The sequence below is a fragment of the Acanthochromis polyacanthus genome, chromosome 1 (genome assembly GCF_021347895.1).
Source record: "Acanthochromis polyacanthus isolate Apoly-LR-REF ecotype Palm Island chromosome 1, KAUST_Apoly_ChrSc, whole genome shotgun sequence".
NCBI lineage: Eukaryota > Metazoa > Chordata > Actinopteri > Pomacentridae > Acanthochromis > Acanthochromis polyacanthus.
In genome coordinates, this window is record NC_067113.1 from 40400428 (window position 1) to 40412711 (window position 12284).

Here is a 12284-nt window from a genome sequence, read left to right on the forward strand (position 1 = left end):
ATTATATATATATATATATATATATATATATATATATATATAATTTGTTATTTTTACTTTTATGTGTATATATATATTTTTAGTTTTTTCTTCTACATTTAGGTTCAGCTAGATATTTTACTTTAGTTTTTTGCTCATTTTTTTTTCTATATTTGTGTGTATATATATATATATATATATGTGTGTGTGTGTGTGCGTGCATGTGTACATAAATACTTTTACATACATTTATATATCTTCTTTTAGTTTTATTAGTTTTGTTTATTTATTTTTGCTCATTTCGGGTCTTGCAGGGTTAAAGTGACCATTATGAACTATTTTAACGATGTCTATGAGCACAACCAGGATGCAAAAAGGCTGTGATTTAGCCAGTTGTGTAGCACTTAGAACACTTGGGGGCAGACTCACACTGCTCTAGCTGAAACACAACTAGGACACTTTACAAGCAGTCAGACTGAGAGAACGCAAGGCTTAAACAATTAAATCAGCCTCATAAATGTACTTTTTTTTGTACATTTTGAGCTATTTTTGTTGATTTGCAAGCATTTTTCTGCAAATAACAAGGTTCAAATGTGTCAGTTTAAGATATTTAAGAGACTTTATATGATAAAGCAGATTTCCAAATCTAAAATTCAAACATCCTACATGAATGTTTTTCTTTTTTACTTTTAACCCAGTGAATCATGCCCTATTTTAACCCACTGATATCGGTACGGACATTATTCTGTGCTATAAACTATCAAATCCAAGAATAAAGTCCCAAGACAAACAGTTTTCACTCACTTTAGTTACACTTGAAAATATCTTTTAATAAAGGCTAGAATATGTTGTGATTTGAGTCAGCAATAAGTGTGTTTGTGGAATTCCTCCTCCCATAAATCCTTTCACACCACCGTTTGAGTGTTACAGTAACTCGTCATCTCTCAATTTACTGGAACCTGAGCTTCATTTTTACTTTCAGAAGAACAACTCTCAGCATCACAAGCACGACAGTGGTCAGGTCGACAGGTTTTCCAAAAATAATGCGCTGATTTTTCTTAGTAATTTCACAAAAACAAAGGAGATAGTGTGTTAATTCTCTGAATTAGAATTCACCAAGCCCAAGGAAAGTGTAAACAAAAACACCCCCCTACAAACACCATGAGGAAATAATTAATGCTCGACAAGACTGGTCCCTCACCTAAACCACCAAGGCTTTAATTACATTTTATTATTCTATACAGCCCTTAAAACAGTTATTTACAGTGTGAGTGGGTGTAAGATGTGAAGAATAAAGAGAGAAGATGACTGCACAACACAGCGATTAAACAGAGAGTAATGTCGATATACGTGTAGGTGGTGGACAATTTAACAGTGTCTTATGAACAATAAATTATGCTACATCGCAGTAGTCTGAAACGGGACGGATATCATTAGAAAACACAACAGTCTTCCTCCTCTGGAATGAATCCACACTGTGGTAACATTGCACCCGAAGGCAACTTCATCTGCCATAGAAACTACAAATTGTGATATTTAAATCTGACGGTGAATTTAACTGGATAAACAGGAGGAAAACCCACATCCAGCCGACATACATAATACATGTACATATGTACAAATATCAAGATAAGGGTCCTCGTTTAGAGAAAATGATTTGTATTAGAAGGAAGTGAAGGAAAGCACGACATTGGAATGTGTATGAACAGAAATTGCACTGTGCTCTGTTTTTGTGCACGAAATGAGCAGCTGAGGAAGAGACTGGACGACAGGAGCACGGCCTAAACCTCAAGCCATCTTTAAAAAAAAAGCTGTGGGAAACAGGTTTACTAGCCGTCTGGTGGAGAGGTGGTGACTGGAAATCTAAATGTGCTTTGTAGCAAGCTCGGCTAAGCTAACTAAGCTAGCTTTTATACACCAGATAGGTTTGAGTGTCCTCAAACTAACACCATCTTTAAAAAAAAAAGTTGTGAGAAACAGGTTTACTAGCCGTTTGGTGGAGAGCTGCTGACTGGAAATCTAAATGCCCTTGAACGTTGTAGCTAGCAGCCTATTAGCCTCGGCGTATTTTATGTGTTAGCTGGTACTGGTAGCTTTCTAGAGTCTCCCCTGCATAAAAAAACCCAACAAATTGGCATTTTCCACTTTGTATTTTAAACTAATCAGATGTAAAGTGTTAATTTTTAATATTAAGAGCATTTTGGGGGGTGTTTTTAACCACAAACGCCAAGCATTCCTTAGCCTCTTTGTAGCAAACTAAGCTAACTAACCTAGCTTTTATACAAAGGACAGATTTTAGTGTCCTCAAAATAATCCCACCTTTAAAAAAAAGTTGTGGGAAACAGATTTAATAGTCGTCCGGTGGAGAGTTGGTCACTGGAAATCTAAATGTCCTTCAACGTTGCAGTAGCAGCCTGTTAGCTTAGGACAAAAAAGGAACATGGCTACCAGATGTCTGTAACTAAACCTGCCCACAGTTAGCTAAAGGTAAACAGACCAACACATTTCATCTAGTTTTATGTATTCTACAAAACCTGCCACATTAAAGTGGAATTTTGCTCTTTTTTAAGCATCATGAGGATTTGTTGGGGGGTTTTTAGCCACAAAGACCAAGCCTTCCTTAGCCTGTCTTTGTAGCAAGCTAGGCTAACTAAGCTAGCTTTTACACAACGAACAGATTCGAGTGTCATCAAACTAATCTCATCCTGGGTGGATTAGATTTGATTAATAATCAAACAACAATCTTCCCAAATCCAAAAAAAAAATTGGATTTTAAAAGACTACACATACAGTCTCTGCCTGAGCGCTAATAAGCATATTTCCCATAAATGTAGAACATTAGCTTTACCTTCGCAATCCCTTTAGGTTATATCTGAAGCCAAAGGCACAAGAAGAACACTGTCTGCCACAACACCTTGATTATTAATCTACATTTTCCACTAAACATTTTAGTTAGTCCCTTCACTGTATGGATTGTGAAAGAATATTACACACACTCAAACGGGTAAAATCAAAGTAAACGGCTCCCAATATAAATCTATATACTTTGGCTAAAAGATCATGTAAAGTGCAACATCTGCATGTAGAACATCCCTCCTACCCTTCTTTAACTCATCACATGTAACATCATAAATGATATTGATGGCTTGGGTTAGGTCTGTGCCATGTTTCTTTGCCCTCCTCTGTCTCTCTTATTTGTCAGGTGTGTTAAAGGAGGGCTGGTTTCAGAGGTATCCACCCAAACACAGCAGCAGCAGGACGTGCACGGTGAGCAGATAGAGGCTCAGCAGCAGAGGGGTGCGCTGCCGGGAGCAGAAGGCCACTCGGAGCATCCGCATCAAACCCGGACCGCCTCTCCGAGTCTGCCAGGGTGGAAGCACAAGGTTAGAGGGAGCATTTGGCTTTTACTGCCGTTATTAAGATGACAGATGAGGCGGCGCAGGACATTAGCGGAGCCTTACTCGAGTGACGGCTCCTTCCGGCGGCTCGATAAAAACAGCGGTCTCTGAGTGATCGCCGTCCTGTGCCGAGTGCCACGAAGCCTGGCTGTGACTAATAATAGTAATAAAAACAATAAAAACAGATGTTAGCCGTCATAGTCTGTTGATTGAACAAATCTGTCACGGCTATAAAAAGGACAAGAAGAATCGTTCAGGTGCAGAAAAACTTGCAGGATTTGTAAGTTAATCAAGGCCAGTCTCATGATAAATACATTTTTACACTCAAACATGAGGCCCGTGGGCCAAAAGTGGTCCTCCTCAGGGTCCAATCCGGCCCTCAAAGTGTAAAAATTACAGAGAAGACATTAACTACAGATTGTAAATTAGTAAATCTATAAATTTAAAATAATTCCCTGACCATGGCAAGTTGTTTGGATCATAATGTAAAAAGACTAGATTGCTCACTGTTCTTTTGTCATTTTGTGTCTTATTTTTGTGATATTTTATCTTGTTTTTGTCTGACTTCTGTGGTTCTCATGTTTTGGTCGTTTTCCGTTTCTTTTTCATCTCTTCTGTGTTTTTTTCCATTTCGTTTTATTCACTGTTTTGCATATCCTTTTTGTCGTTATGCTTTTTTGTCTCGCTTGTGTTGTTCGTACATTTGTTGCTTTGTCTCTTTTGTTGTTTGTTCCGTGTCGTTTGCCTCATTTTCTGTCATTTTGGTTTTCGTTTTTGCCATTTTTTGTCTAATTTTTGTAATATTTTGTGTTGTTTTTTGTCTCATTTGTCTCATGTTTTTGTCATTTTATCTCGTTGTTTTTGTCATTTTGTGTTCCCTTTTTGTCTCGCTTGTGTATTCTGTCATTTTGTGTTTTGCTTTGTTCATTGTTTTTTGGTCATTCTGTTTCTCTCTTGTATAGTAAGATAGAAGACAATTCTTTAAATTTGAACGTTTTAAGAACATACTTTTTGCTAGCCTAGCCGCGCTAGACAACCCACGGCAACGAATTTAATTCTCTGCCAGGGTGGGTCTAGTTACCCTCCATAAGGCTCGAGGTTGGATGCTCCTAAAACTGGCCGATGAATCACCATGAAGTGTAGAGTCAGAAGGCGGGCGTAACGAAGTGACGATAGAGGCGCGACGATTCTGACTGAAACAACCAGAAACAACTAGCCTAGCCGTGCTAGATAACCCACGGCAACGAATTTAATTCTCTGCCAGGGTCGACAACAAAAACGACAACAGTCGTTGAGCTCCATTAGCACCGACTCTTAATAATCTTTCTGTTAACATGTCTGTAATATACTTGAGCTTCACCCATTGACTGTGTAAATAAGGCTTCACCGAACTCCCGCATCCTCTGATTTCCGGCGCTCTAGGAGCCTATTCGTTGCGCTGATTGGTTGTATACCTACCCAACTGCTGCAGAGTGATTTGATAGACAACCTTTTAGCCCGCCTCCCTCCCTGTCGAGCATCCCTAGACCCTTGTGCCTTCAGAACATGGGTCGAGCAGGGCTAGGCTAACTTTTTGCACTAAAACAAAGGAAACATGTGGAGTTGTGGTTATTTATAGGTTATTATGCCGTGAGTTTACTGGTCCGGCCCACTTGAGATCAAACTGAATGTGGAACCTGAACTAAAATGAGTCTGACACCTCTGCTCTAACATTAAGATAGGGAAAAGCAATGCGGAATAAAATCTGTATTTTATGCTTCGTTAGACACTCATGAATGCAGTATTACACCATCTGGTACAAGCTGTAAAGAAAACACTGATGTATCATGTTTTAAGTTGATATCTGCTCATTTATAAGCAAACAGAAGCCTCATTACGCATCCGCTTCCATCAACTCTTGAGTGAAATCCTTTCCTCTGCAGCTGCTGTATGTTCATCAGCCGGCCGTTTGTCATCTTACGTGCCGCTTGGTGATGGGCGGGTGGCCAAACGACACTAACGAGAGCACTTGAGCCAGAGGTTGGCAACAAAACCAAACAATCAGCTGAAAGACACTAATCAGCTTGTTAAGATGTGACGTCTTGACCTCCTAATAAGACTGTTTCCATGCCCAAGTTCCAGGTACTGCGCCGGCTGAGCCTCTTGTTGTTTCAACACGCCACAGAGCTGCGTGTTGAACAGATCTAAAATGAGAATTCAGTCGTCATTCTGCCACTTTTCTGGGGAAAAAAAAAGATTCCTTTTTCCCCATCCGAATCAACAAGGCTGCCACATGAAATCGCCCTCAACGTGCATCTTTGCTGAAAATAATTTAGGATTTACACGATCACTCCTGAAACAGACTGCCAGTGCTTTGTTCATGAGCTGAATCATACGTTAATTAGCCTGACTGCTGCATATTTGGTTTGTCATATCCGCATACAAGAAACATGACAGCAGTCTCATGTTTTTTTTTTTAGAAGTGTGTCGACCAGAACACGGCAAATCAAGTGTAGATGTCAACTATCTAACTAGCTTACTGCTAACTTCTGACTCGTCACAACCTGGTCAATCCTCTTCTTCATTAGCTTGGAAAATCCAAACTGAATCTCCATGTAATCTCCTATCTCCATGTTAGGAGATACAGGAGAGTCAGTTTGGCATTGGGCGAACTGAATCGCGTTTCCTTCCCGGTACAGTTTGGTACGACCAATCATAGCACGGGAGGCGGGAGTTAATGCTGCGTCATCTTCAGCGCCTGGATTACCCATAAAGATGATGCCGGAGGAGGAGGGGGGCCAAATTTTTTTTTTTTCAATTCAATTCAATTTTATTTATATAGCGTCAATTACAGTCAACTCGTCTCAAGACGCTTTACAGAACCCAAATGCCTGACCCCCAGAGCAAGCCCAAAGGCGACAGTGGCAAGGAAAAACACCCTTTTAACAGGGAAGAAACCTCGAGCAGAACCCGGCTCAAAAAGTGAATCTTTTTGTGGTCTCTTGGCGTTTTGGATGGCGTTAGTCGTTGCCTCTTTTCACTTGACGTTTCCGACGATGAGGAGGCAGTGGATGGCTCGTTACTTTCGGCTTCTTGCCATTGTTTGTACAGAGGAAAATCCCGTTCCAAACGTGTGAGTAAATTTAAGCAACTTTTACACATACGCACCGACTTGGTTTGGCTCCAATTTAAAGTTATTCCTAACACCGCTAATCGTTCGGAAGGAGTCTTTTGTTGCGTAGCCTTTTCAAAAATAAGTGTTGTGCTTGAGAGTACCCATGTATTCGCAGATTTTTGTGACAAAAACGGCAGTAATCGTTCACCGCGACGCTTTCTCGGCTGCATGCCATTGTTGTTTGGACTACATGGACTTCAAGGTCGATTTGTTTGTGCGTCACATCCGTGTTACGCTGATTGGTTCTTTCTCGTTCAAGCTGCATTCGTTAGCCCCTCCTTTTTGAAATCGTCTCGTATCATCACAATGCCAGACTGCCTTTATTTGTATTTATATTAATACATAAATAAAGTCAGTCTGGATTTTCCAGGCAACTTCTTCATGGATTCCTGGAATCCACTATTGATCTGAACAAACCGGCAGAACACTAATCATCCTTTCTAACCTTCACTGAACAAAGTGATCATTAAAAGGTTCGCAGATTTAGTTTACTTTTGGGATCCGAAGCAGGAAGCTAAAAATGCCTGTTAGGTCACAAAGGAAATCCTGGAACCAACATCTACACCGTTTTTCCATGGTTGTCTAATACTGGAGGAAAAGAGGCAGTTCTACACGCTACAGATATTTTATTACTTAGATTTTGTAAGTGTTTGCAAACTTCTCTTTGATCTGATCTGTGTGAACATATAATGAAAAGTCTGAATTTCTATCATGAGAAGACCGGTTGAGTCGCTAATCGCTTCCTGGCTGCTGAGGAGCACAGAGTTTTGGTTTTTGTTTTATTACAGAATCCGGTTAGAGCAAACAGTTCATTTTGAAAAATTTGGTTCAGTTTCCCCAAATGAACGGCACGTCACAGATGACTAGCTCAAGAATTATCCGAATGCACAAACTCAGATGATTCTCTCCGTTTTCAGTTTGTGGCTCTGAAAAATAGTGGAATTTTCGGCCATTTTTGTTAAGACAACATGTCTTATTAAACTGCTGGCAGATTTTGGGGTTCAGAGGGTTATCGATTTGTCAATATGAGCGACCGTTTTAACATCCAAACAGCTGTCAGACTTTGTTCTTCTGTCAACTTTAATAATCGTGTACGACGTTTCTTACCGTGCGAGTCGATCTTGTGTTGCCATCAGCTGCTCCTCAACAGCCAGTCTCTGCCGCGTCTCTTCATCTAGTCTGAACGTAGAAGTTAGAAATCAGCACCTGTGCGTCTCAGCATGCCACTCTCACATTTCTGTTCAGGCGTGATCCCTTCGGTTACCTTCGCTGGAGCTCTTTGACCTCGGCTATGTGGGCGTGGCCGTCCAGCAGGCTGCTTCGCTCCTGTGGGGCTCCAGGAGCGCTGTCCACCTCCTCTGTGCCCTGCTGGAAAATAACGACTTCACGTTAAATCTGTATCCTGTGACTTCCTGTTTCTAAAGTCTGTATTACACCTGCTGTGGGCAACATTTCTACCACTTTTTGCTCAAGTATTTATACCCTGCATGCTACACGAATGATAAACATAAACAGTCGAGATCAGGGGTGTCAAACTTATTTCAGTTCAGGTTCCACATTCAGCACCATTTTATCTCAAGTGATATTAACCGATAAATAACCACAACTCCAAATTTTATCTTTGCTTTTGTGAAAAAAATTACATTCTGTTCATGTTTACATTTCAGGAATTATCTTTTCACAAAACGTCATGAACCACCTGACATTTTTTAAGAAAAATAAACAAAAACATTTCAGCAAATTATGCCTCAGTTTAACATTTCCACATTACAACTTACAGATGACAGAGTTTCTACAAAGGAACAACATTTAGTCATCTGGAACTGAACAACATAGTATTTTAATTTATGATCAAAATGACAAAACTCAGACAAAAAACAGCAAAAACAAGTGTGGTATCTGATCTGTTATATGTATTACTTAATAAGTTAGTAGACTGGAATCGGTTTTGTTTGTTCTAGTATTTGAAAGGAGATGCAGTGTTTGCTCTGGTGCCTCTGACCACAGATGGAACCTGCATTATATTCTACCCATGCCCTGTTGGAGGTGTTTTTATGAGGGTTCTTCTGTCCAAAACACTGATTTAGGGATTCTTCAGCTGTTGTAGACAAGGGGGTTTGTTTGGGGATGCTCTCTGCTTTCCCCATATGGTAGGCAATAAAGAACCATTTGTTTTAACCCCTCCTATATGTTGAAAACCTATAAAACCTGATTGTTGGTCATTGTCCAGCAAGGAGGATTCAATTGGCCGACTCCTTCCAGGCAGGTTCTGTCTGTACTGATGCTGCTCTTTCTTTTTAATAAAATACTTTTAAAGAAAGTCAGTGTCACGGACATTTCTCCTTCACCTGCACATCATGGACACCAGAGAGAGAAACGACGACACCAGTCAAAATATTACAAAAATAAGACACAAAATGACAAAAGTGAGAAACAAAAAAAAAAATGAGACTAAGGACACGAAACAAAAAAAAACAAGGAAAAAAGTTAGAAAGCAACAAAAAAATGGACAAATGACAACAAGAAATTGCACAAATGTGACAAAAAAATGACAAAAGCGAGAAATAAGATTGGACAAACAACACAAGTGAGGCAAAAAAAAAATGACAGTAAGAATACACAAAACAAGGAATAAAGCAAAACACAAAGTGACAAAAATCAGAGATAAAACACAGGCGAGACAAAAAGGAAACGCAAAACGACAAAAACGTGAGACCTATGACAAAAGTCAGATGCAAAAAAACAACAAAAATAAGAGAAAATGACAAAAGCGCGAAACAAAAAAAAAACAAAAAAATGAGACTAAGGACACGAAACAAAAAAAAGGCAAAAAAAAGTTAGAAAGCAACAAAAAATGGCAAAAATGAGACAAGAAATTACACAAATGTGACAAAAAAAATGACAAAAGCGAGAAACAAGACAACAAAAAACTGGACAAACAACACAAGCGAGACAAAAAAACACAAAATGACACTAAGAATACACAAAACAAGGAACAAAGCAAAACACAAAGTGACAAAAATCAGAGATGAAACACAGACGAGACAGAAAGGAAACGCAAAACGACAAAAACGAAAAGCAAAACAACAAAAACGTGAGACTTATGACAAAAGTCACATGCAAAAAACAACAAAAATAAGACAAAATATTACAAAAACGAGACACAAAATGACTAAAGAACAATCTAGTATTTTACTTTATGATGAAAACAACTTGTCATGATTTAGAAATTATTTTAAACTTACAATCTGCAGTTAATGTCTTTTTACACTTTGAGGGCCGCATGTTTGACACCCCTGGTTTAGACGCATTCTCTTAGATGTGCTACAATTAATAGTATAAGAAAGAAATAAAAGAACATAAAATTTTCTATATATTTTTCCTCAAATGAGGCTTATTTTGCATCTTTAGTTCTCCTAAACAGTAACAAGTGAAAAGGATTGCAAACCACTGAAGTATAAAGCCACTATCAACAAAATCTACTGTTCTCCTTTGCAGTCTGATGTACAAGCAGACGTTGAGACCCCCTACCTCTCTCTGGTAGTGTTCCTGCTGCAGTTTGGGCTTATGAGCTCGGGCTTCCTCCAGCATGGCGGTGAGCTGCCGCAGCTGTCGGTCTCTTTCTGAGAGCGTGGTGAGAGTCTGCTGCTTCAGCTGCTCTGCCTGAGCCATCCAATCGATTCGTTCCAGCCTAAAAGAGATGGAAAATAGCACAAAGTCGCATACAATAAATCCATTTTGCATGGAAAACAAGCTATGAAAAAAGCTGGTTTTGCAGCGTAGCGTCACCTGAGAGTCTCGACTTCGTGCTTGCCCATCGTCACCACGTTCTCCAGCTGTGCTATGACACCCAGCATGTCTTCACTCCTCTTCTTCTCTTCAAACAGCTCCTGACTGACTTTTATCAGCTCTCCTGCTCCCAGTCGCGCCAGCTCTGACTTCTGCTTGTCCAGCTCAGACGTCTGTGTTTTAAGTTGCTCCAGCTGCACACAAAAACGATGGAGGAAATATGCGTGGGAAATCCTGGAAATGTCAATTAAAACTTACCGAAAGCACAACCAAGAGGGGTTCAGGAGTCACTCACCAGCCTCTCCCTGTCGTTCTGCAGGGCTTGTAGTGCGTTCTTCAGCCCCCACACTTCTCCAGTGGAGCCTCCAGGGCTGCTGGGTGCCGTGGGGCCTCCTGCTTTGCTGATCTCCTCCAGCCTCAGGCTCAGTTCCTGGGCCTTGTTCTCTGCCTGGTCCCTGCTGTCCTGGAGGGAGGCCATGGCTTTAGCAAATGACTGGTTCTCTGCTCTCAGCTGGTTTGTTGTCTCCTTCTCTTCCAGCAGCTTCTGCTCTACAGCCAGCAGGTCTCTGGCCAGCTCCGCCACCCTCTCCTGAGCGCTTTCTGACTCCGTTCGCATCACGCCTCCCTCCCATCGGAGCTCGGCCAGCTCTTTGCTCTTGCCGTCCTGCTCCTGCCTCTCCCTCTGCAGAGTCTCCTCCAGAGCCTCCACTTGTTCTCGAGATGCCTGCAGCTGCTCTCTCAGCTTCTCCACTTCTGCACCAGGAGCATCAATCACCTGTGATGCTGGTCTGCTGTCAGCAGCCTGACTCAAAGTCTCACTCTCCACTTTCTGTACCGCTGCTTCTACTTCCGTCTCTCTGGCTCTGCTGAGGTTCTTTAACTGATTTTCCAGCTCCTCACGTTCTCTTTCTAAAGCTGCAATGCGTCCTCTTTGGGCGGCCAGAAGCTGTTTGTGTTGAGACTCCTTCATACTCAGGACTTGGTTAAGTTCTTCACGATAGCCATGGAGCTGAGCAGACAGTTTGGCCTTTTCAGCGTACAGATCGTCTCTCTGGACCAGCAGAGAGCGCAGTTCTTCCTTCAGGCTGTTATTCTCTCCTGCCGCCTCTTGGATCAAACCGTCCTTCTCCACCATCACCTGGGACGCAGTAAAGATATTATAACGGACAATAAAACAAAGTCCATGTATGTGATACCCTGTCGCTTTTTATACACTACCTGCAAGTGTTTCTCTTCCAGCTGCTTGTACATGTTGAGGACTCTGTCTCTGTCGTCCTGCAGGGAGCCCATGGCCTTCATAAAAGAGTCCAGCCTGGTTTTTCTGTTGTTGCTCTCTTCATCCGTCTTTCGCAGTTTTTCTTCCAGATCCCGAACTTCTCCTCGTCTCTGCTCCAGCTCCTCCTCAGCTTCTTGTGCCCTGCTGTCAGCCTCCTTTCGGGCCTCCTCCGCAGCCTAGAAAACAAACGACACAGATGAGAGATCAGTAAAGAATATCTAACGTCTTCCCTGTGAATTCTTAGTAAATGAATGTTTACCTGAGCCACAGCTTGCTCCTTCTCCCCCAGCATCTCTACTTCCCTCCTTTCCTTCTCGTGTAACTCGGTCTGCAAGCTCTCCGTCAAGGCCTTGGAGGATCGCAGGTCCGTCTCCAGCTGTTCCACATTCAGACAGAGGCGTCTCTCCTCGGCTTCCCGCTCCCTCAGCTCAGTCCTCGCCTGGTCTGCTTCACCCTGCAGCCTTCCGACAGCCTCCTCCAGAGCCCGGGTTCTCTGAACTGAGCTCTCCACCTCAGTTTTCAGGGCCTGGCCTTCATTCTGTGCAGATTCCAACTCGGCTGTAGTTTGCTGAAGCTTCCCTTTCTCCTCCTCGAGGGCAGCTCGGCTCTCTGACGTTTTCTTTTCTTCTTCTTCCAACCTCAGCTGCCACTCTTTGTCTGCTTTCTCTAATCTGAAAGGGAAAAAACA

At 41.6% G+C, this 12284-nt stretch overlaps 1 protein-coding gene across 5 annotated transcripts in view; it reads right to left on the reverse strand.

Moving 5' to 3' along the window:
- Positions 1-12284, reverse strand: part of golgb1 (golgin B1) — a 125660-nt gene that overhangs the window by 100705 nt on the left and 12671 nt on the right. For 2 of the 5 annotated variants that reach the window (XM_051950191.1, XM_051948986.1), the window contains exons 12-20: positions 11856-12267; positions 11539-11772; positions 10616-11458; positions 10321-10514; positions 10063-10222; positions 7796-7896; positions 7639-7710; positions 3441-3531; positions 1173-3341 (exon numbers count right to left, since the gene is read on the reverse strand). In XM_051950191.1, the coding sequence (XP_051806151.1) occupies positions 3204-3341; positions 3441-3531; positions 7639-7710; positions 7796-7896; positions 10063-10222; positions 10321-10514; positions 10616-11458; positions 11539-11772; positions 11856-12267 (2245 nt within the window). In that variant the 3' untranslated portion in view covers positions 1173-3203. Of the gene's footprint in view, positions 1-1172; positions 3342-3440; positions 3532-7638; positions 7711-7795; positions 7900-10062; positions 10223-10320; positions 10515-10615; positions 11459-11538; positions 11773-11855; positions 12268-12284 lie in introns of those variants that run through there. The other 3 variants (XM_051949353.1, XM_051948666.1, XM_051949778.1) reach the window with 2 other exon arrangements.